Source organism: Delphinapterus leucas, chromosome 7 (genome assembly GCF_059928025.1).
Source record: "Delphinapterus leucas isolate spDelLeu-1000000601 "Yukka" chromosome 7, BTC_Dleu_Yukka2, whole genome shotgun sequence".
In the NCBI taxonomy this organism is placed as follows: Eukaryota; Metazoa; Chordata; class Mammalia; order Artiodactyla; family Monodontidae; genus Delphinapterus; species Delphinapterus leucas.
Window position 1 is genome coordinate 1,948,773 of NC_143135.1, and position 20,797 is coordinate 1,969,569.

A 20,797-nucleotide genomic window follows, 5' to 3' on the forward strand; every position below is an offset into this window, starting at 1 on the left:
GCCAGGTGCGGGGCTCGTGGCTGCCTGGAGCCCTGACGCCTGAGCGCCTGGTCTGCTTCCCACAGGCGGGGGATTCTCGGGCCTGTGCCCTGGTGTTGGCGCCCGGCCGGCTCACAGGTCCCTGGTCCATGAGGCCAAGTGCAGCTGGGAGGCGACCTTGCTTTGTCTGAGGGACAGTGGCCAGGTGGGAGGGGGCCCTCCGTCCCTCTGGTGACTGCGGTCTTAGCGGAGGTCCCTGACACGAGGACGGCCCCTTCTCCCCATATCTGTGGGGCAGAGCTCAGGGCCGTGCTCCGGCCGGTATCCTTGACCCCTGCTCACATGCGGGCACGCAGGCACCACGTGGGCTCGTGGACAGGGGCCTCTGGGCTGACTCTTATCAGTGGAGGGGTCAGGTGTGATGGGGGGGGCCTGAGCGGGACCGAGGGGGGTGTGGGGACCTGGGGAGCGGGGTGGGGGGAGGAGCTGGAAGGACAGGGCCCCAGGCCGAGCACTCGGGCCCAGGTGGGGAGGGGCGCGTGCCTTGGGCCGGCGGCAGGCTCTCGGGTGGGCCGGGGCAAGCCCTGACCCTTAGTGTGGGCCATGGGGCCAGGGCGGTGGCTTGAGCTGGGGTGTGGAGGCAGGGGCTGAGGTGGGCAGGCTCTGGGGGGAGCTTGAGGCCTCTGTGTTCCCCTCCGGGGCTTGCTCAGGGCCTGGTCTGCAGAGACAGCCGAGCTGCAGGCCTGCCTCTGCCGGCTGGAGAAAACCCAGGGCAGGGAGAGTGGCCGGGGGTAGGGGTTCGGGGGGTCATCCTCTGGGTCTGGGTCACTGAGGCTGGAGACTGGTCCCCCTTTCCCCGGAGCTAAGAGGAAGCAGCCCTGCCATTCCGTGAGCCTGCTTTGGACTGGGGGTGCTGTCCCCTGAGTCAGGGGCAGCCCCACAGGAAGACTTGGGGGATCAGCCCTCCGGCAGGCCCTAGCCTACTGGCCTCCACAGATGGACAGTCCAGCCCAGTCAAAGCCCCCAGAGCAGCCCCCAGCCCAGGGTGGCCCAGGCCCCTCTGGTGAAAAAATTCCAGAGTCCCTGCAGGTCCAGAACTTTGGGCCAGCCTGTCCGCCCTCCCGGCACCCAGGTCAGTGGACAGGTGGCTCCAAAAGGCGGTGATGGCTGGGGCCACAGCGACGCCCTGGAGGTCCCGGCGAGCGGCGGCCAATCCAGAGGTCCCGGCCTTGGCCCCAAGTACCACGCTGCCCAGCACTCGAGGCTGACGGTGTGGGGATCATTTGATCTTGGAGCAAACGTGTGCTCCCCCTGCCCTGGTCCGGGCTCTCTCCCGCCCAGCATGCCGGCGGTGCCACATTAATGCACAGCCCGGCCTCGAGCTGCATTCCAGACTCAAATGGGATTTGGGGATTAGCGTTGTTTTAAATTACTCCTACACCTCACCCCTCCAGGGGGAGAGTCCCTCAGCCACAGCCCGCCAGCCCCAAGAGGGCAGGGGGAGCTCTGAGCTCGAGGCCAGGATAATTTGGGGGGAGGGGGAGACACGCAGCGTCAACAGCCAGCCCTGGGAGTTACTTATTTATCAGAAGGTCTGTTGCAAGACTGAAGTGCAGTAAGCTCTTACCTGATGTTTGTAAGATTTCTACCGCTTCGAATATGCTTAGGACGGGGCTGGAGAAGGTATTTAAGTAACAAAATAACGCATCGAAATAAGAAAAAACCTGCTAAGTGACTGACCAGCCCGACGGTGTCTGGATTTGCAGAGCTGGGATGGAGGCCCTGAGGACTGCTCTTTGGGGGACTCTGTCCGCCCCCTCAGGGCCATCAGCAGTCCAGTGACCCCTCCTCTGTGAAGATGCCAGCACTGGTGTCTCAGCTTTGGGGACCCAGAGGTGGTGGCTCTGCGGCCCTTGTCGAGATGGCCAAACACTGGAAGCCGGACCCTCCAGCCGCTACCCCCCTACGCCGTCGTTCATTGCTAGGGCCTCCTGTCTGTCATCTCCTCCTTACACCCACTTAGGACCGGCTGGGCCAGAATCTCGGGAAACACACGCCCGAGACGAAGCCCTGGTACCAGGGAGCCCTCGGTCGCTCGTTGGTCTGATTGGTCGTTCGTTCATTCATTCATTCATTCACTCACTCAGCAGATCCATGTCCAGGGCCAACCAGGGCAGGCATCCTCTGGGGCCGGGGAGAGGGCAGCGGGCAGGTAAACATGGCCCCTTCCCCGGTGGGCTCAGCCACCCTCCAGCTGAGGACAGAGGTGGCACCAGCACGACCCTCTGAGGCCACAGAGCCTGCAAGCATCCACCCTCCCTCACTCTCCACCATCCCCCACGTGCCCCCAACCATACATACCCCGACCCTGAAGAACTTGACGTTGCGAACCAAGAACTTTCTTGCAAAAGGAAAGCGGTAAATTTCCCACCTTTTCTCCCATTATTCCCCGAGCTTGCCCCAAACACAAGCTGGATGGTATGAGTATTCCATCCTAATTATGGATATTCGGGAGCCAGTGTCCAGTTACCCCCTCCCGGTGGGCTCCCTGGTGGGGGAAGGCAAGGCCGGGCATGGGAGCAGAAGTCCCCAGACAGGGCTGGGTTCCCTGGGTTGGGACGGGGTGGGGACAGGGCAGGGCACCAGCTGGAAGTGAGCTGACAACGTCCTCAGGTCCATCCACGCTGTAGCCTGTGCCAGAACTTCCTTCCTTTATAAGGCTGAGGAATATTCCGTCGTGTGGATGGACCACATCTTGTTTTGGCTATCCAGGGGCCCTTGAGATTTCGTGTGAATTTGAGGGCTTTTTCTATTTCTGCAAAAACTGTCATCAGGGTTTTGAGAGGGATTGCATTGAATCTACAGATCACTTTGAGTGGCATTGACGTCTTGACGGTATTAAGTCTTCCAATCTGTGAACGTGGGATGTGTTTCGATCTATTTGTCGTCTTTGATTTCTTTAAACAGTATTGTTTTGTTTTCATTGTACAAGTGTCCCACCTCCTTAGTTAATTCATAAGTACTTTATTCTTTTTGGTGCTAGTGTAAATGGAATTGTTTTATAATTTCCCTTCCAGATTGTTCATGGTTTGTGCATAGAAATGCAACTGATTTTTAAAAATTAATTTATTTTTGGCTGTGTTGGGTCTTTGTTTCTGTACGAGGGCTTTCTCTAGTTGTGGCGAGCGGGGGCCACTCTTCATCGCGGTGCGTGGGCCTCTCACTATCGCGGCCTCTCTTGTTGTGGAGCACAGGCTCCAGCCGCACAGGCTCAGTAATTGTGGCTCACGGGCCCAGTTGCTCCGCGGCATGTGGGATCTTCCCAGACCAGGGGTCAAACCCGTGTCCCCTGCATTGGCAGGCAGATTCTCAACCACTGCGCCACCAGGGAAGCCCAATGCAACTGATTTTTGTGATCAACTTTGTATCCTACTTTGTTGAACTCGTTTATTAGATTTAACAGTTTTTTTGCATGGAATCTTTAGGGCTTTCTACACATAAGATCATATCGTATGTGAACGGAGATAATTTTACTTCTTCCTTTCCAATCTGGAAGCCTTTTATTTCTCTTTCTTGCGTAATTGCTCTGGCTGGGACTTCAGTACTCTGTTGAATAGACGTGGTGAGAGTGGGCATCCTTGTCTCGGTCCTGATCCTAGAGGAAAAGCTTCCAGCCTTTCTCCGTTGATATGACGTTCGCTGTGGGGTTTTCATATATGGCTTTTATTACACGGAGATAGTTTCCCTCTATTCCTAGTTTGTTTACTGTTTTTATCATGAAAGGGTGCTGAATCTTGTCAAATGCTCTTTCTGCATCCGTTGCGATCAGGAGACCATGTGATTTTTTTTCCCCCCGTCCTGTTAATGTCATGTATTACATTGGTTGATTTTTATGTGCTGAACTGTCCTTGCGTTCCAGGTATAAATCCCACTTGGTCATAGTGTCTAATCTTTTTTCTATGGTACTGAATGCGGTGGTGGACCTGGGCCTGTCCAGGTAGGCGATGCAGCAGACCAGGGCCCAGGCCGCCTGCTCTCAGTGGGCTCACGGAGGAGGGGGAGGGGTGCACGGGGGAGGGGCCCGAGGTGAGCTCATGTCCCTCTGTCCCCGCAGGAGATCGTCCTGGTCGTGTTCTTTGGGACGGAGTACGTGGTCCGCCTCTGGTCAGCCGGCTGCCGCAGCAAGTACGTGGGCATCTGGGGCCGGCTGCGCTTTGCCCGGAAGCCCATTTCCATCATTGGTGAGTCACGCCCACCCCCCGGAAGCTTCACCCCGAGGTTTCCTGGCAAGGGCTGAGCCCCCTCCCCCAGAATCTGGCAGGTGGACCCCCATCACGAGCACCACCAGGCAGAGTCCCTCCTCCGCCTGTGACAGGGCAGGATCCCAAGGCCAGTGGGGTGAACTCCCATGTCCCCCACACAGGAGCCAGCCTCAGCGCCCAGGTCCTCTGTCCCAAGAGGCTGCTCACAAGGCAGGGGGTCTGGTCAAGCTCAACACAACCTGGGCTTCCGCTGCCCTCAGCGGCCTGCGAGACAGGGCTGGGGAGGTAGGCTCGGGCGGCCTCTGCACGTGCCTGGGACGGAGGGCCTGGTCTCCCCATTGAGGTGTCTCCGTGTCCCTGCTGTTGGGCCCTGTCCCGCCTGACCGCCAGGCTCCTTGCCGGTGTCCAGCTGCCAGGCTGGTGACGGTGGCGCTGTCCCCTCCAGACCTCATCGTGGTCGTGGCCTCCATGGTCGTCCTCTGCGTGGGCTCCAAAGGGCAGGTGTTTGCCACCTCGGCCATCAGGTAGGCGGGGCTGCGGGCTCCCCAGTGTGGGGGTGTGAGAGTGGCGGGGCCGTGTGCTGGGGGGGGCAGTTAGGCTCAGGGCCGGTGCTGAGTTGGGCAGGAGCGCTTACTCACTTCTGTGACTCAGGCTGGGACCTAACAGTCTGGGGCCCTCAGTCTGCTCATCTGTAAACTGGGGTGATCCTGGGGCCGCCCCCAGAAGGTGGTCTGGGGGCCAAAGGAATTGAGAAATGTACAGGTTTGGCTCCGGGCCTGGGGTGCTGCCCCCACCTTGACCCTGGGCTTCGGGAGGGGGGAGGGGCGCACGGGGGAGGGGCGCGCAGGGCAGGGGAGGGGTGCACGGGGGAAGGGGAGGGGCACATGGGGGACGGGCGCACAGCGACCTGTCTTCCGCAGGGGCATCCGCTTCCTCCAGATCCTGAGGATGCTGCACGTCGACCGCCAGGGGGGCACGTGGAGGCTGCTGGGCTCGGTGGTCTTCATCCACCGCCAGGTGGGTGGTCCGGGGGGGGGGAGGACAGGGTCTCGGCCCAGCCTCGGCCTGAGCCAGCTGGGCCGTCCTGCCCCCAACCTGAGGGGCCAGTGTCCCCAGCCTGCCAGGCACATGGTGCCCACGTCCCGCAAGCTGGGACAAGAGACTGTCAGGCAGATGGAAGGACAGAAATGCCACATGGAAAAGGGTCCAAGAGGCCCCGAAATCTAAAACGGGGGCAGATCATGGTCAGCCCCGTGAGGCGGAGATGGCTGACCCGCACCCCTTCGTGAGGCCCGGCCCCGCATCTCACCGAGGCTCTGCGGGAAACAGCCGGGCTGCTGGTCCAGGGCACTGGCCTCGCTCCTGGAGGCTGAGACCCAACGCTGCCACTGACGAGCTGGGAAAAATAAGTTATTTCTGAAGTCCGATGTCTGCATGTGAGACATGCTGGCATTTATGTCTACTTGGTGGGAAATGTTGGGGCTTGGTGCCGGCAGGCCCTGCTGCCTGTGATGTCTGCCCGGCGCGGGTGCGCAGGGCCCCGGCTGCCCGTGGGCGCCGGCGGGTCACACCTCCTCTGCTGTCTCCCAGGAGCTGATCACCACCCTGTACATTGGCTTCCTGGGCCTCATCTTCTCCTCCTACTTCGTGTACCTGGCCGAGAAGGACGCCGTGAACGAGTCGGGCCAGGTCGAGTTCGGCAGCTACGCGGACGCCCTCTGGTGGGGGGTGGTAAGTCGGGACCTTTGGGCCACGCGGCCACTGCCCACCCTGAGCCTGGGCGGGGCGGGGCCGGGATGTCGCCCTGGGGCTCTGGTGTCTCAAGATCTTCCGCCTCGAGACCAGCCCGCGAACGCCTGAAGCCCCGCCTGGGCACAGGGCTCCGCGCACAGAAGGGCCCCGCGCTGGACGCGTAAAGCCCGACAGTCACCATTGTGGGGTCCGTGAGGTTTTTATCTTTGTACCTGCCGTTTGGGAGGCAGGTCTGGCGGGACGGAGAGTGACTGTGCAGTGGGCACGACGGCCGCATGCGGTCCCAGCTCCCGCCTTCCCCGGGGCCGGCTCCTCCGCCACCCTGTGCCCTGCGTCTGTGAGGTTCTGTGCTGGCCCCTCAAGTATCCCTGCACCAAGGAGCGTGACTTTGTAGAGCAAACAAAAGCCACCGTGACAGGTCGGGGGATGCTGGGAAAAAGGAAAGTGCTCCCACGTTTTGACTGCGCACCCGGCCCGCAAATTCTGTAGCCGGCCCCGGGCAGCGGTGACACACAGGTACCCCGGCTTCTGTCCTGGGGGCCTGGAGGCTCCCCCGCCTGTGAAGTTGGGCTCCTTGGGTGTGCCGTGTCCCCCTCCTGCAAGCACCCAGCACCCGGGCCTCGGCCTGGAAGTGTCCAGGAGCGTGGGCTGGCTCCTTCCAGGGATCAGGCTTGTGGTGGGGAAGGGAGACGTGGGGCGTGGGGGGCGGCACATGGCCATGCTGTGGGTGGTTGCAGGGGTCTCCGCCCACTGCAGGACGTCTGAGCTGTGTGGCCCCCGGGGCCTGCTCACCACGGAAGCCCAGCATCACTTGTGTGTGGGCCTCAGGGCACAGAGGACACCCCTCAACAGACCCTCCGCTCAGGCCTTGTGGGGAGACAGGTCCTGGGCTCTCGGTGGCAGGGTGGCCAGCAGCTTACCGGCCTGGGAACAGCACGTGCAGGGGGCCCTGAGGCGGCCCGGACAGACCCTGGCCGTGGGGGAAGGCAGGGCTGCAGCCCGAATGCCAGCGCCGTGGGCCGGCCTTGGGTCTCCCCCTTCCCTGTGGGGTGCGCTTGGGTGCCAGGGGCTAGTGCCCGGGGTCCGGATCAGCCTGAGCAGCAGAGTGGGTGACACCGGCCCAGCCGCGAGCTGCCTGAAGCTGAGGGTGGCCGGTGGGAGCCCCTTTGAGCTGGGGGCTGGGGGGCTGACGTCCAGGCTCGCTCAGCCAGGGAGAGGAGAGGGTTGCAGGCTGCACAAGGTCGGGCCGAGGCCTCGGGGCAGCTCCAGGTCCAAGGGGTCCCGGGTCCGGGCAGTGGCTGTGCCGGGCCCTGGCCGTGTCTGTCCCTGACTTGCTTCCTTCCGGAAGCGGGGTAGGGGTTCGCTCTCTCCCCGTGTTCCCCACCAGCCTCCGCAGGGAGGCCCATCCCGGATGGTCCGGGTGGGGCGGGAAGCTGCCCCGTGTGCCTCCACCCACACCCCCGTGAGATCCACACATGTTGGGGTAGGGGTGCCTGATATCAGCCGAGTCAGCGTTTTTTCTGGAAGCTTCCAGTGTGCCAGGCCGCCCAGGGAAGGCAAGCTCTGCCGGCCCTCCTGCAGGCCTGTGCCTCCACAGGCCCGGGCGTGGCAGCCCCCGGCCCATCCCCCCCAGCAGGTTCGGTGGGACAGCCCAGCGCCGGGCAGGGGAGGGGAGGCGTCCTGGTGACAGGCAGGTCCTGTGGAGGGACAGGATACCCAGAGCCGGGAGGATCCCCGGGGCCGGATGGCGCGGTGGGAAGCGCATGGGTGACGGCCCGCAGCTCGGCTGATAAGCGGTGCTCGGCCTTGGCACCGGCCCCCGCCTTCCCGGCCGCTCGGAGCTGCCCCCGGCCCGGCCCCTGCGAACGGCGCTCCCGCTCGCACACCTGTGCAAACATCCGCCCGCCGGCCGGGAAAACGGCCCCTTTGTGCCCGGCTTGGCACCGGTGCCCCAGCCTCGCCGTCAGCTGCGGCCCCGGCCTGGCCATTGTTCCCGCGGGCCCGGCACCCCCGCCGCCCAGCTCCTGGGCAGACGACTCCCATTCACAGCAGTGGCGCCCCTGCAGCTGTCTAGGCGGGTGGAGCGGTCGCGGCTCGAGTTATGGGCTGTGCTCCTGGCACATCCTGGACAAACAGCTCAGGAAGCGCGAGCCAGAGCAGCCTGGCTGGGGGCTTCAGAGCGCCCGACGGTGGCTCTCCCTCGCTGTCCTCTGCGTGGCTTCGTGGGCCACAAGGGGAACGAGCCCGGCCCTGCCATGCCCCGTGGCTCCCCGTCCAGGGCGGACAGACCAGGGTCTGCCTACCAGGTGGTACAGCCTGGCAGGGAGAGGTCTGCCGGCCGGGCCGCTGCCCATCACCACGCTGCGTCCACGCCAGACCGGCACCTCTGGCTGGATGCGTGGGACAGACTTGAAAATAGGGCGCCTGGGCTGCTGGGCTGGGCCATCTGCTGCGTTTCCTCTGTGGAGCCAAGGCAGGGGGGCGGGTTCCCGGGGGGCAGTGGCCACTGCTGTGTGTGGGCCCGCCGGGAGGGCTGTAGGTGCCACAGGGGTGGCGCCAGCACCCTCAGCACCCAGCCTTGGCCGGCGTTTGCTGGACGAGTGGGTGAATCATTTGGCGGGCCCGTAAAGCGGTTCTGTCCGTGGCCCGCGGGACGGCGGGTGCGTCAGCGGCCACAGCAAAGTCCCACAGACTGAGCGCCTTAAAATAACAGAGCTGCGTTCTCTCACGGATCTGGAGACCAGAAGTCCGAGATCAAGGGGTTGCAGGGCCGGCTCCCTCCGAAAGCTCGGGGGGAGGGTCCTTCCCGCCTCTTCCAGCTTCTGGGGCCCCCAAGTGCTCCTGGGTTTGTGGCCGCACCTTCTGTCTCTTATCAGGACACTGGTCAGTGGATGCCGGGCCCACCCAGGGAGCCCAGGACCATCTCCTCTCCAGATCATTAACCCAGTTGCATCAACAAAGACCCTTTTTTCAAATAGGCTTGTGTTCTGAGGGCCTGGGTGGGCATGGATTTGGGTGGACACCCTTCAGCCCAGGCCAGCGCCGTCCCAGGTGGCCATCACGAGAATGTCTCTCCCCTCCCCGAGCCTCAGTTTCCAGGCTGAGGGTCCCCTCCACTCCCGCTAGCCCAGGTGGGGACGCCTGACTTGGGCGTGAGAGCTGCCCCCTCACCCGGAGTGTGGCGCCCCATGCCTGGCTGCCGAGGTGTTGGGGAGGATTGAAGACTTTTTTCTTTGCCCTTGGAACAAAATGCATTTGTTTGTGTTAAAGTTTGAGTCGGGGGGAGAGCAGTTTTTGCAAACACGGGCTCCTCTGTTTAGTGCCCGGGGGTCTCTCAAATCAGGAGGCTGCCGGGCTCTGTTTACCCCCTGCATCTAAATTTAGAATTTAGAGTGGAAAGGCTAGAAGCCGCCCCTGCATTCAGCCACCATTTAAAACAAGAGTCTGGCTCCTTAGCTGTTAGTTCCAGAAGGTTCTGGCTCTCCAGGCTGGACTGCATCCTGGCAGAGTGAGGCGAAAAGGGTCTGGGGGCCGAGTGGGGGGTCTGGGTGAGGACAGGGCCTCCCAGATATTCACATGCAAGGCCTGTCGGCACCGCCCAGTGGGTGGAACCAGGGTCAGGACCTCATCTGGAGCTGGGGAAACCGAAGACCTGTGGGCCCGGAGGGTGGTGGGCCAGGCCCCCAGCCCTTCAAGGCTTTTCCTCTGCTTGGACTCCATGCAAAGCCCAGGGGTGCTATGCAGCTAAGAACAGAGGGTCTCCAGGACCCTGGGCTGCCACCTGCCCTGATCCCATCCTGCACCTGTCGACGGTTGTGTATGGGGCTGAGACCATGGGCTCTGGGAGCCCAGCCAGAGAAGGGCCTTTACACCTGGGTTTTGCAGGGTGAGTAGGGGTCCACAGGGCAGGTCTGCCTCTCTGTACTTACTGCCCACTGAGGGACCCCCTGGGGCGATTTTCTTACACGGACTTAGCAGGCCCAGTGAGGCAGGTGTTCAGCTCTTGTCATCCCAGGTAAGAACTTTCCAGCTTCAGCTCGAGGGAGAGAAACATGGTCAGCGTCAGGAACACAGTGAAACAGGAAGTAGTGGGGTAAGACGGGCGGGAGCGTGGTGTGAAGCCATCCTGTCCCGCTGCTGACCTGCTGAGTGGCCCTGGGCAGGTTACCCAGCCTCCCTGGGTATAAGCTGGGTGCCTATTTTCGTGAGCTGGGGAGGGTTGTGAGCGAGGACACAGAGAGCCCGGGGTATCTGGCGCCCAACGAGGATGCAGCAAAGGCTGGCTGTGAATTTTAGGGGCTGTTACTGGCCACGGTTCTCTTGGCAGCGCCCCCAGGCTGGCCGACAGGCAGTGACCCCCCAGCCACCTAATTCACACTCGAGTGTTCGTGGCTGCCACGGCCCAGTCACAGCCCTTAGCCCTGCTGGTGCCCAGGGTCCAGCTCTGCCCCGGCCGGCTCCCGGCCTCTAACACCTTAACTCACAGAGCGGCCCCTCTTCACACGCGCGTGTGCACGTGTGCGCACCTACGTGTGTTGGCTCTTCCTGGCCCCCAGGGACCTGTGTTTCCCGCCAGGCCTGCAGTGGGGCGCAGAGGGGTGGGTGCACCGTGCAGCTGCGCTGGGGCCAGGGCAGGGCATGTGACCGCTCCGTGCCTTGGTTTCCCCATCTGTAAAATGGGAGGCGGCAGGTCTACCTCCGAGGGCTGACGTGGGGCTCCCTGAGGGGACCACGATCCCACGAAGGTAGCGACTCTTTCCGTTGCTTCCAAGACATTCCTTTGAGGACTGGGGCCTCTTGGCCGGGCTGGTCCTGGGCACCAGGCACATCCCGGCAGTCCCGCTCTGCGCTGGGCACTGGGGCACAGCAGGGGGTCAGCCGCCCGGGGGTCTTGCTCTCGGAGGCTTGGTCGTGGTCAGTCGTGGTCCACACGCCGTGATTTCCCTGAGAGTCAGCGAGGGCCCCCTGAGGAGGACACATCGGAGCTGAGCCCTCGAGGCAGAGTCTCCTGCGTGAGGGGCCACGAGCCTGGCCATGCTATGGGGTGGGCGCGGCCCGGGCAGGGCCCGGGGTGTCCACGGCATCCCGCCAGGCGCTGTATGAAGCTCCTGAGGGCCCCTCCCGAGGAGGGAGAAAGGTCTTGACCCCGTCCCCACGGTCCGCACCCTTTCCCCGAGAGTACAGTGGCCAGGGCGCCGAGGTTTCCATAGGGAGAAGATGCGCTCACGCAACGAGGAGCCCTGGGCCCGCGTGGGTTTCTGTTCGTTTATTGAGTTTTTCCTTTCTGAAAGGAAGCGGGCTTGTTTGGGGGCATGTGTTTGCTTTTGTTTTTACCCACAATTTGCAAGCCTGGCAGGGTTGTCCCCTCGGCCCTCACGTGCCGGCCTCTGTCCCCTTCACGGTGTCCCTTGCAAGCCTGGCCGGGGTCTCCTGGGGCAGCCCCACGATGGCTGGAGCTGGGGCCCGGGACCGCTGCTCCCACCCTTTGCTGTCCTGAGGCAGTCCTGCCACCCGCCCAGCCTCCCCTCTGTCCACACCTCTCCTCCCCCGAGGTGCCCTCTCCCTGGCTCCGTCCTTCCAGCCTCCTCTGGGCAGGTTGGTGGCCCGAGGCTGGGCGAGCCCCGGACCCCTCAGCGCGGCAGCCTCTGGCCCTGGGCTTATTCTCCGGCTGTCCCGCCAAGGAGCCTGGGGATGAGCAGGCCTCGGTTTGGTTGCCAGCTCCGTCACTTAGCAGTGGTGAGACCCCCCCGGCCTCAGTTTCCCCCTCTGGCAGATGGACCCGAGCTCACAGCGTGGTCACGAGTTTGCCAAACGGAGGTGCCCTCCCCAGCGCGAGCCCCTAGTGTCCACGTTGGCACCCCCTCACTCCCACTCGTGGCTGCCCGTTCCCTCTGGACAGATGCCCACGGCCTGCAGTGTGGCTGCGGGCTGACCGCGTCCTCTGTGGAGCTGGGCTCCTGGGCTGGCCCTCCCGCTTCCCCCGGAGGCCGGCGTCCAGGAGGAAATAAAATGACACCAGCGCCAGCTTCTCGTGACACAAAGTGCTGGGGGGACTGGCAGGTCCTCTCGTGCCTCCTGTCCCTGGAGGAGAGACACGGGGGACGGGGGACGCACCCTAGGCTCAGCCCCCCGGCTGAGCTGTCTCCCCGAGTCTGTGCCCAGGGGACGTGCAGCTCTGCATTCCGATCGCCTGCCGTGGGGGGCGAGTTCCGAGCACGCAGGCTATAAAACGGCCCATTCCTGAGCTGCTTGTGTCTGTGAATTCAGGAAAAACAAACAGCTCTGCGGGGATGGGCTGTTTCCTCAAAGAGCTGAAAGGATGTCGTTAACTTGACAAAGAAGGTCTGTGGCAGAGTCTGAGAAGCCAGGAGTGTGCCCTGCACCGCAGGGTGGGGGACACCTGGCCGGGGCTCCCCTGGCTTCTTCCTGCTGCCCACCATTGGAGTCCCAGCACCTCCCAGCCAGGCGGCGAGGACATGGGGTCCCGCCTCCAGTGCTCTTGTCCGAGAAGGGAGGTGGCCTCGGGTGTCCCCACCCGCTGGCCTGGCCGCACCGCTCAGCCAACCCCTTTCCTCCTCCCACCTACATCAGTTTCCCAGTTGTCTTGGTTTTTTTTTTTTTTGCCTTAATTTTGATAATTAGAAGGTTGTATTACGTGTTATTTGTCTCGAGGCCCGAGTTTTCTGGCACTGCTTAAAATTTGCCCCCCTGGCGTGAGGGCCACACTCAGGTCCATCTCAGAGGTCACCCTGCCCCCACCTCCCTGCACGGCTGCCGTTCTCGAACTTGGAGTCTCAGGACCCCTTGATGCCCTTATCAGTGACTGAAGACCCCAGAAAGCTTTTGTTTACGGGGCTCACGTCTGTCAATACCGCATTAGAAGATAAAAGTTAGAAATTTAAAAATAGACCCACTGTGTGTTTACACATAAATGGATAATCCTGTGAGAGCCACTTTCCGGAAGACGCCCCACCCCATCTGCAGCCCTGATGTGCCTTTGCTCCGTGCACCCAGGTGCTGAGAGGCAGCTGCCGCCCAGGCCTCACACGAGGGGTGCAGGCCCTCTGGGGGCTGCTGGCGGGGAGCTGCAGGTTCTCCTGGCCCCCTTATCTGCCTGCTGGCCTTCAGCCTTGCCCAAGGCCTCAGGCTGGCCTGCTCCACCCTGCAGGTACTGGGCCGGGCTCCAGGTGTGCACTGCCTGTGTGTGCATGTGAGGCGTTGGGCCTGGAGGGAGCTGGGCTTGACGTGGGCACCGGCCCCTCTTTATGTGACCCTGCGCCACGTGTGGTTCGTACACGTGCGTGTGCCTCGTTGCTGCCTTAGCGTGTCTCAGCGTGTGTGTGCGGCTCCCTGTCTCCGTGTCAGGCCATCTGTGTGTGTGCACACGTGCACGGGCAGCACATTGGAAGCGGGTGTGGACGTGTGTCTGAGGGACGGTGACGTTGCCAGGAAGTGCTCCGTGTGGCGGTCACGGGCGCCAGGACCACGAACAGTCGCGTGGTGGGTGTTGGGTGGGCGGGAGCGTGCGCCCGTGCTGCCCCCAGGTTGTGCTCTTTGGTGTAACCCGGGCTCCCGCACTGCGGTCCTTCCCGCTGCCCGGACCCTTGGTCACTCCTGCTTCCTGAGGACATCTCGCCTCTGCCCCGGGGCTTCTGAGCCGTCCTGTGTGCCTGTCCCTGTCCGCGTGGACACGTGTGCGGGCCCCAAGGACCCTGCTGTAGAAGCTGCCGCCTCCCGCCTGGGCCTTGTTCAGTGGAATCTATGAAATGGGCCTCCCCAGGCCCTGCTCCCTGCCGGTCTCAGTGGGCAGGGGGGTCTCATGGAGGCTCCGTGCAGAACTTCCCGAGCTGCCAGGGGCCGTCCTCACTTGGCCTGGGCTGGGGGCCCTGGAAGGGGGAAGCCGGGCTGCCTAGCACAGGGCTGGCAAGACCACGGGTTGAGCACGTGTGCTGACGGGATGAGCAGGGACTCTGGGCGCCCTGGTCCCCCTGCCAGGCACAGAGCTGGCTCCTCAAGCACCCGAACCCTGGCTTGGACAGGTGTGGGCCGCGTGGCCGGCACAGCCAGGGTGGGCTCCGAGTCCCTGCAGGATGGCGTTGTCGGGCTCACGCCGGAGGCCCCGGGGGGAAGCAAGCCTCAGATGGCAGCAGAGGCAAGCCTAGGGTGGGGGTGGGGTGGAAGCAGCCCCTCAGTCCCACTGTCCCGGCACACGCCCTGGATGGACAGCTCCCCCATGTAGAAGGAGGCTCTAGCTGCGTCTGATTCCCTCCGAGCAAAGGGCAAACGCAGCACCTGGTGCCTGGGGTGGCGTCAGGAAGTGGCGTGTCATCGTGGCCGGGCTCTCTGGGGAGGGTGGGCCTCTGTGGGAGCTTCCGGCTTCCTGGGGGCCGGAGCACAGCGACATCGGTGGCCCGGTTGGCAGGCCTCCTGGGGACGGGGCAGGGGGTGGGGCGGGGAGGCTATCCCCCGTCGGCGCCGAGCTCCCATGTGTACGCTGGGGCTTGCTTCCTTTGCGGCGTTAACCTGGGGGACCCAGACCCTGCGGGCTCGAGCACCGTGCTCTCAGCCTCCCGGCCTCTCGGTGCTGGGCTCTCTCACTGGCCTCTGTTGCGCGGTGGCAGGTCTCGGATGGAGCGCGGGGCTCAGGCTGGACGGACGGACGCCCACCCTGAGGTTCTGGGGCTTGCGTGCCAACCGCTGTCCCTCGTCCTTGCAGGTGACGGTCACCACCATTGGCTATGGGGACAAGGTGCCCCAGACGTGGGTCGGGAAGACCATCGCCTCCTGCTTCTCCGTCTTCGCCATCTCCTTCTTTGCGCTTCCAGCGGTAGGTGCTCCGTGTTGGGGGGCCTTTCCACAGTTCCTCAGCCTCCTCCGGGCTCTGGGGCTGGCAGACCTGTGAGCAGACCACCCTCAGGGGGCGCATTCAGACCCCAGCTCGCCTGCCTCAGAGACTCTGGAGGCCGCCGCCTTCCTGTTCCCGGCTCCCGGTGGGTCCTTTGCAAGTGTGGGCGGCGGCGATCACCAGGCCTTTCATGGCAAATAGTGGGGTGTAGGCCAGCTCATTCGGCCGCTGAGGCTAGCGGTGAAGCGCCCATGGTGGCTGCCACAGAACCGCAGAGGGGCAAGCCGTGAGGGAGGGAGCGGTGCTGCACTGTGGCCTGGGTGGCTTTGACCCCTGTCCTTCCTGGAGACCGTAGACCATGGGCGTTAAAATCTTCTAGTTCACTCTGTGTGTATGTAGGCGCCTGGTAGGTGTGTGACCATACCGTGTGTGTGCATGCACTGTATGTGCACGTGTTATACATCATGCAGTCTGTGTCTGTGTGTACATACTCTGTGTGTGCATCATGCACACGTGCTCCATGTATTTTTGTGTGTGTATGTATTGTCTATGCACGTGTCACATAGGTATACATACCGCATGCATTTGTATGTGCTCGTGCATGTGTGTCACATATGTATGTTCTCTGTGTGTGGCAGTCCTTAATGCACTGCACGTGTGTATTGCAGGTATGTCTGTCCATGCACGTGTGTGTCACATGGCTGTGGTATAGTGTGTGTATGTATGTACACATAGAGCGTATGTATATGTGTATGGCTTGATCCCCTCTGTGGACAGGGAGCTCCCCCTGGTGAGCCGGCCCTTTCCATCCTGTTAGCAACCCTGGGGGGGTGGGGGCAGCAGTGGGTCCTGCTTGGGTGGGGCTGCTTTCTGCCCCACGGGCTGGGCCAGAGGCTCTGACCTCCTCCATGGGGCCCGCAGCGCCAAGCAGGCCACCGGTGCCCAGCCTGTCTCTCCACGCCCCCGTCTGCGGGATGTGAGCCCTGGTTTCTGTTCCTTGCAGGGGATTCTGGGCTCCGGTTTTGCCCTGAAGGTCCAGCAGAAGCAGAGGCAGAAGCACTTCAACCGGCAAATCCCGGCGGCAGCCTCGCTCATCCAGGTGATGGCAGCCACCGCCGCGGCCTTGTCGCCGTCGTGTGGTGGTCAGTGTGCCCGGCTCTGTGTTGCCCGGGCAAGTACGAGCCGTGTCTGGTCTGGGAACGGCTCTCAGCCCTGAGCTGAACCGGCCCCCGGGGCCACCGAGACCCTCTCCTGTGGACCCTCGTGAACACGGAAGGGCCGCAATCCGTGCCACAGACATGCCCACCTGTTGTAACTCCTGTCCTGGGAACCGTCGGGTGATGCCGATGGGGTGGGGGCATAGGAGCCTGGGAGCCCACCTTCCTCCATCCTGCGGGCCAGGCCGGCGGACTAGAAGGTGACCTGGCCTGTCCCAGATTTGGTCAGTCCGGTGGGCCCTTGGCCTCCAGCTGCAGCGGCCGCCTGGTGTCTGTCTTCTCCCTCCTCTGTGGCCAGCCCCCAGCTCTGCAAGGGAGGACTTGGAGCGAAGAGTAAGGGGTCCCCAGGTGGCCGTTCCCCCCCCAGGGTCAGGGGTCAGGGCCTGCTTGTGCAGTACTGATGCTTCTGGGCCACTCCCAGCACCCACAGGGCTCAGTCCTCCCGGCCGATAGGAGGTGAGGACCGGTGACCCAACGGCACGGGCCGCGCTCTGGACTGACGGGCCAGCTTCACTTTCTGAAGGCCCGGCTGCTGCCCCTACAGGGCCCGGGGCTCACGGTGCCGGGCCTTGGGGGCGGGGCAGGGGCTGCACCTGCCCTAGGCCCCTCGCTCCCCGCCAGGCTTCTGTGATGAGGCTGTCCCAGAGGTTCCCAGCCCGAGAGCAGTGGGAGAGGAAGGTTCCAGAGGCGGGCAAGCAGGCAGGCGGCCCCGAGCCCCTGGACACTGGGCTCCGGGACCCCAGGCTCCTGGAACAGCCTGGAGGACTGGGCGGCCCTCTCAGTGCCAAGCAAGGCTCGGGCACAGGGACCCCTGGAGGCTCGTGTTCCGAGGGTGTCGGCCGGCAGCCACCCGGGGCTGAGGAGAAGGCAGAGTGGGCACGGGGCTATGGGAGGGGTGGCCGGGCAGGGGCTTGGGGCAGGGCTGTCACCGCGTGCCGGCATGGGCGTGCGGCCCTGCACCCGCTGGCGTGGCTGCGGTTCACAGCCTGGACCCCTCTGGGCACCCCAGAGCTGGACGGCCCCCGGAGACCGTCTGGGGTCACGCCGGCGACCGCAGCTCAGCCAGGGCCTCTATCCTGTTCCTTGTAAGCCTGTCCGGAACCACCGTCTGGGGCCGGACGCTAATCCTGCACCGGAAGGAAGTGAAGGCAGCAGCCGTAAAGCTGGGGGCTCGGCCCCCCCTCAGGCCTGGCTTTACGGCGCCACAGCCTCCTCTCGGGGAGACCGTAAATCAGGCTGCAGATGGTCTGCCCATGGAGGGGGCGCACTGACTTCCCGTGGGGCGTGTGTGCGGCCTCACACGAGCCTCCCAGGAGGCGGGAGAGGCCTGGAGCGGGGCCTGGAGGGCGGGGCTGGGATGGGGGGGCGGGGGGGGCGGGGGGGCATGTCCGCTGGGTTCCCATCGCAGAGGTGGCATCACTGTCCCGGCAGCCCTCCCCGCCCCCCGCCCGGCTTCTCTCTCTCCAGCTCCCACGGCCGGCAGTGCCGAGGCCCTCAGGGTGCATGCTCCTACGGGGCTCCTGACGCCCCCTCCGGCCCCCCCACCAGACGTGGCCTCCCCTTGGGTCTCCTCCTCCAGGCCACACCCTGGTGGTAGTCGCCGTGGGCATCTCTAGAGTGAAGGCCTAAGACCTTCACCCCCAGGACATCTGGAGGCCCCGGAAACTGTGGGTCCCTGGGGGCTCTGCCTCCTGGACACTCAGCCCCGCCTCCTGCTGGTCCTGGGGGCCCTGCCCCTCCACGCCCCCAGTGACCTCTCCCCTGCGGCGTCCCCGAGGAGAGGCCGGCGACCAGGACGGAGGGTGGGGGCCCTGCGGGGGAACCGGCAGGTGGAGGTGGGCGCAGACAGACTGGGGCTCACAGGCCCCTGTGGTGGCTGAGCCGCGTGCGACCGTCCATGAGGCTGTGGGCTGCAGAAGGGAACAGGCTGTTGGGGGTGGGGGCAGGCCCTGAGCCTGGGGAAGGGGCTGGTGGCCAGGAAGCCCCGTGGTCTTGCCAGAAGGGGGCCCAGGCAGGGGTGGCGGGCCGCAGCTCCCTGAGAGCCCCCGTCAGGGGCTCTGCGGTGACAACCACTCCCTTCTGCTGGTTTCAGACGGCATGGCGGTGCTACGCGGCCGAGAACCCCAACTCCTCCACCTGGAAGATCTATGTCCGGAAGCCGCCCCGCAGCCATGCTCTGCTCTCCCCCAGCCCCAAGCCCAAGAAGTCTGCCATGGTAACCAGCACCCCCCCGCCGCCACCAGGATGGGGCACTCACACACGGGCAGGGAGGCCACGTGGCCACAGCTCACGGCCAGGATTTGACTCTGGTGCTTCAGCCCGGCGTGGCCCATGGCACTGTGGGCACTGGGGGGGGGAGCACACCCCGTGCTGGGCTCCTGCCATCCTGGTGTCCCCAGGCTTGGGGGCTTGTAGGACTGGCCGCTCCAGGGCCAGGGCTGGGGGAGGTCCCGAGGAAGTACCCCGGGAACAGGACGGGCTGGATTCTGGCCAGCTGCTGGGAGAAGGCTCTTGAGAGGGCCTTGGTGTTGGGCTTTCCATGCTGGGCCTGGTGGGCCACAGGGGATGGAGGTGGCATCCTGGCTCAGGGAAGAGGGTCTTGTGGTCATAGGATAAGGGAGCTCGGGCAGACTTGAGGCAAGAGTCTCGTGAACGAAGGGTGTGGCCCGCCCCGACAGAGCTCTCCTTCCTGGCCCGCGCCCGCACCATCCGTGGAGAGACGCAGTCTCCCAGGTTCTGGCTGCCTCTGGAGCCTTTGCACCTGCTCTTTCCTCTGCCAGAAGGTTCTCCCAGATCCCAGCATGGCCTGCTCCCTCCAGGTCCCCTCCTCAGGGAAGCCTCGGCTGGCCTCAGTCTGTCTGCCCGCCCCGCTCTAACTCCCCGCTGGTCACAGCCCTCGTTCCCACCTGCCCTGGGGTATTCCTGTGTGGGAGGGTCGCTGGCCTGGGCCCCGGCAGGTGCCCCAAGGGTGGTCTGGGGCCAGCAGACGGCCTGGCAGAGGACACCCAGGAACTGACAGTTTTATTGTCTGGTTTTTTTAGGTAAAGAAAAAAAAGTTCAAACTGGACAAGGACAACGGGGTGAGCCCGGGAGAGAGGATGCTGACGGTCCCGCACATCACTTGCGACCCCACGTCGGAGGAGCGGAGGCCTGAGCACTTCTCGGTGGACGGCTACGACAGTTCTGGTGAGAAACCTTCACACAGGGTGAGGGGTGGGGACAGGGCCACGCTCAGCTCTGACCCAGGGCTGCTGGGGCCTCTGGGGTGTCCGGATGCCCCCTTCTCCCCCTAGCACTTGCTCTTGTCCTGTGGACAGCTGGTATTGTCATGTCTGCTCCCGCTGGCCCGCTATCACCCGCGGACATTCTCTTCTGTTCTGGGCTTCTGGGAGCCAGGCCCTGCCTCGCTCGTGCTGTGTGGCTGGCGCCCCAGGTCTGGCAGAGAGGAGGTGGCCCGTAGTACACGCTGACCCCCATTCCAGGTGGAGTGGGGCTGGGGGTCCTGAGCCAGCACCGTGTGTGCCTGCAGCTCTGCCCTCCTCGACGCTCTGCGCCTTTGTTCCCTGTCACTTCTGTGTCCATCACTCCCCTCTTGGACCTCTTCCCAGGACCCCCAGAGTGCTCCCGCCTTACTGGTGGTTGCAAGGGTGGCGTCACTGTCTCAAGCCTGGCAGAGGGTGGCTAGTTCACGTTGTGCTCCTGGGCGGCTGGCGCCCCGTCCGCCTGGTGCTGGCTTTGTGGGCGGCCGACCCGTGATGTACCCTCCCGCATTTGGTCACTGCTGGCAGAAGGGCAGAAAGTGTTCTGGAAAGGAGCCACGGCCTCTCCCTGCTCCCAAGGCTGCCTGTGGACGTCCTCTCTGGGAGCTGGGCGTGCAAGACCGAGCCTGGGCGCCCACCCTGCTGGGCGCTGGGCTGCCCGGGGCCTCATCACACACCGTCGGGATTCTGGCCCGGCGGCCTCGCCGACGGGCCCCTGGGTCGCGTTGCCTGCCTGCCCGCTGGAGTGGGTACAAAGGACAATTGTGACAACGGCTCCGGATTTGGGGCAGGACCATTGTCGCAATGCAGATGGGGGCTTTCTGCAAATGCTAATGCGCAGGTTGGGCGCGGGGAGGAGCGTCGCTCGCTGGTGGCTGAATACGGAGCAGCCCGAAACGATGCGTCCATTCAGCCTGCTTGGCGTTATTAAGTCCTCAGCGATGTCTGCGGAATGTTAATGAGGTACAAGTGCCGGGGAAGTCGGGCGCCTTTTGTGGAATGCTCCTGCACGGAGGAGTTTTTTCTTTCCTGCCAACGCGATAAGTCATACCAGCCCAGAGCCACCGGATTTCTGGAGCCTGAGCTGTCGGCCTGGGTCCCGTGGGTTACCTGACACTCCTGAACCCTCCTCACCCGGAGGCTCTCAAGAGCCCTGGTGTGGGCGAAGGGGCGCTAATCCCGGGGCCAGATGCCATCACTGGGAAAGGCCTGCAGGCCCAGCTCCCACGCACTGGGGCGCGAACAGCCGTGCTGAATTCCACCGCCACGCCAGTCCCAGAACCTGAACCTCAAGGATGGGGCATGCTGGACAAAATCATCTCTGTCCCAGCACGCGGTACCTGCCCGTGCGCCCGCCTGCCCCCCTGCCCACGGCAGTGCCCGCCCACACACCTCTCCCCAACCTCAGTGATTTCTCTCTGTGTCTCAGGCTCGCAGCTTCTCTGGGCTCCTGTCCTGCGACCCTCAGGCCCCGTGTCCCAG

The 20,797-nt window shown here is 63.9% G+C and overlaps 1 protein-coding gene across 3 annotated transcripts in view; it reads left to right on the top strand.

The window, feature by feature from the left end:
- Positions 1-20,797, top strand: part of KCNQ1 (potassium voltage-gated channel subfamily Q member 1) — a 349,770-nt gene that overhangs the window by 88,815 nt on the left and 240,158 nt on the right. For all 3 annotated transcript variants that reach the window (XM_022591072.2, XM_022591073.3, XM_022591080.3), the window contains exons 3-10: positions 4,094-4,220; positions 4,687-4,765; positions 5,162-5,258; positions 5,832-5,972; positions 14,710-14,820; positions 15,842-15,937; positions 18,148-18,270; positions 19,097-19,241. In XM_022591072.2, coding sequence (XP_022446780.1) covers positions 4,094-4,220; positions 4,687-4,765; positions 5,162-5,258; positions 5,832-5,972; positions 14,710-14,820; positions 15,842-15,937; positions 18,148-18,270; positions 19,097-19,241 — 919 coding nt within the window. The remainder of the gene's footprint in view (positions 1-4,093; positions 4,221-4,686; positions 4,766-5,161; positions 5,259-5,831; positions 5,973-14,709; positions 14,821-15,841; positions 15,938-18,147; positions 18,271-19,096; positions 19,242-20,797) is intronic.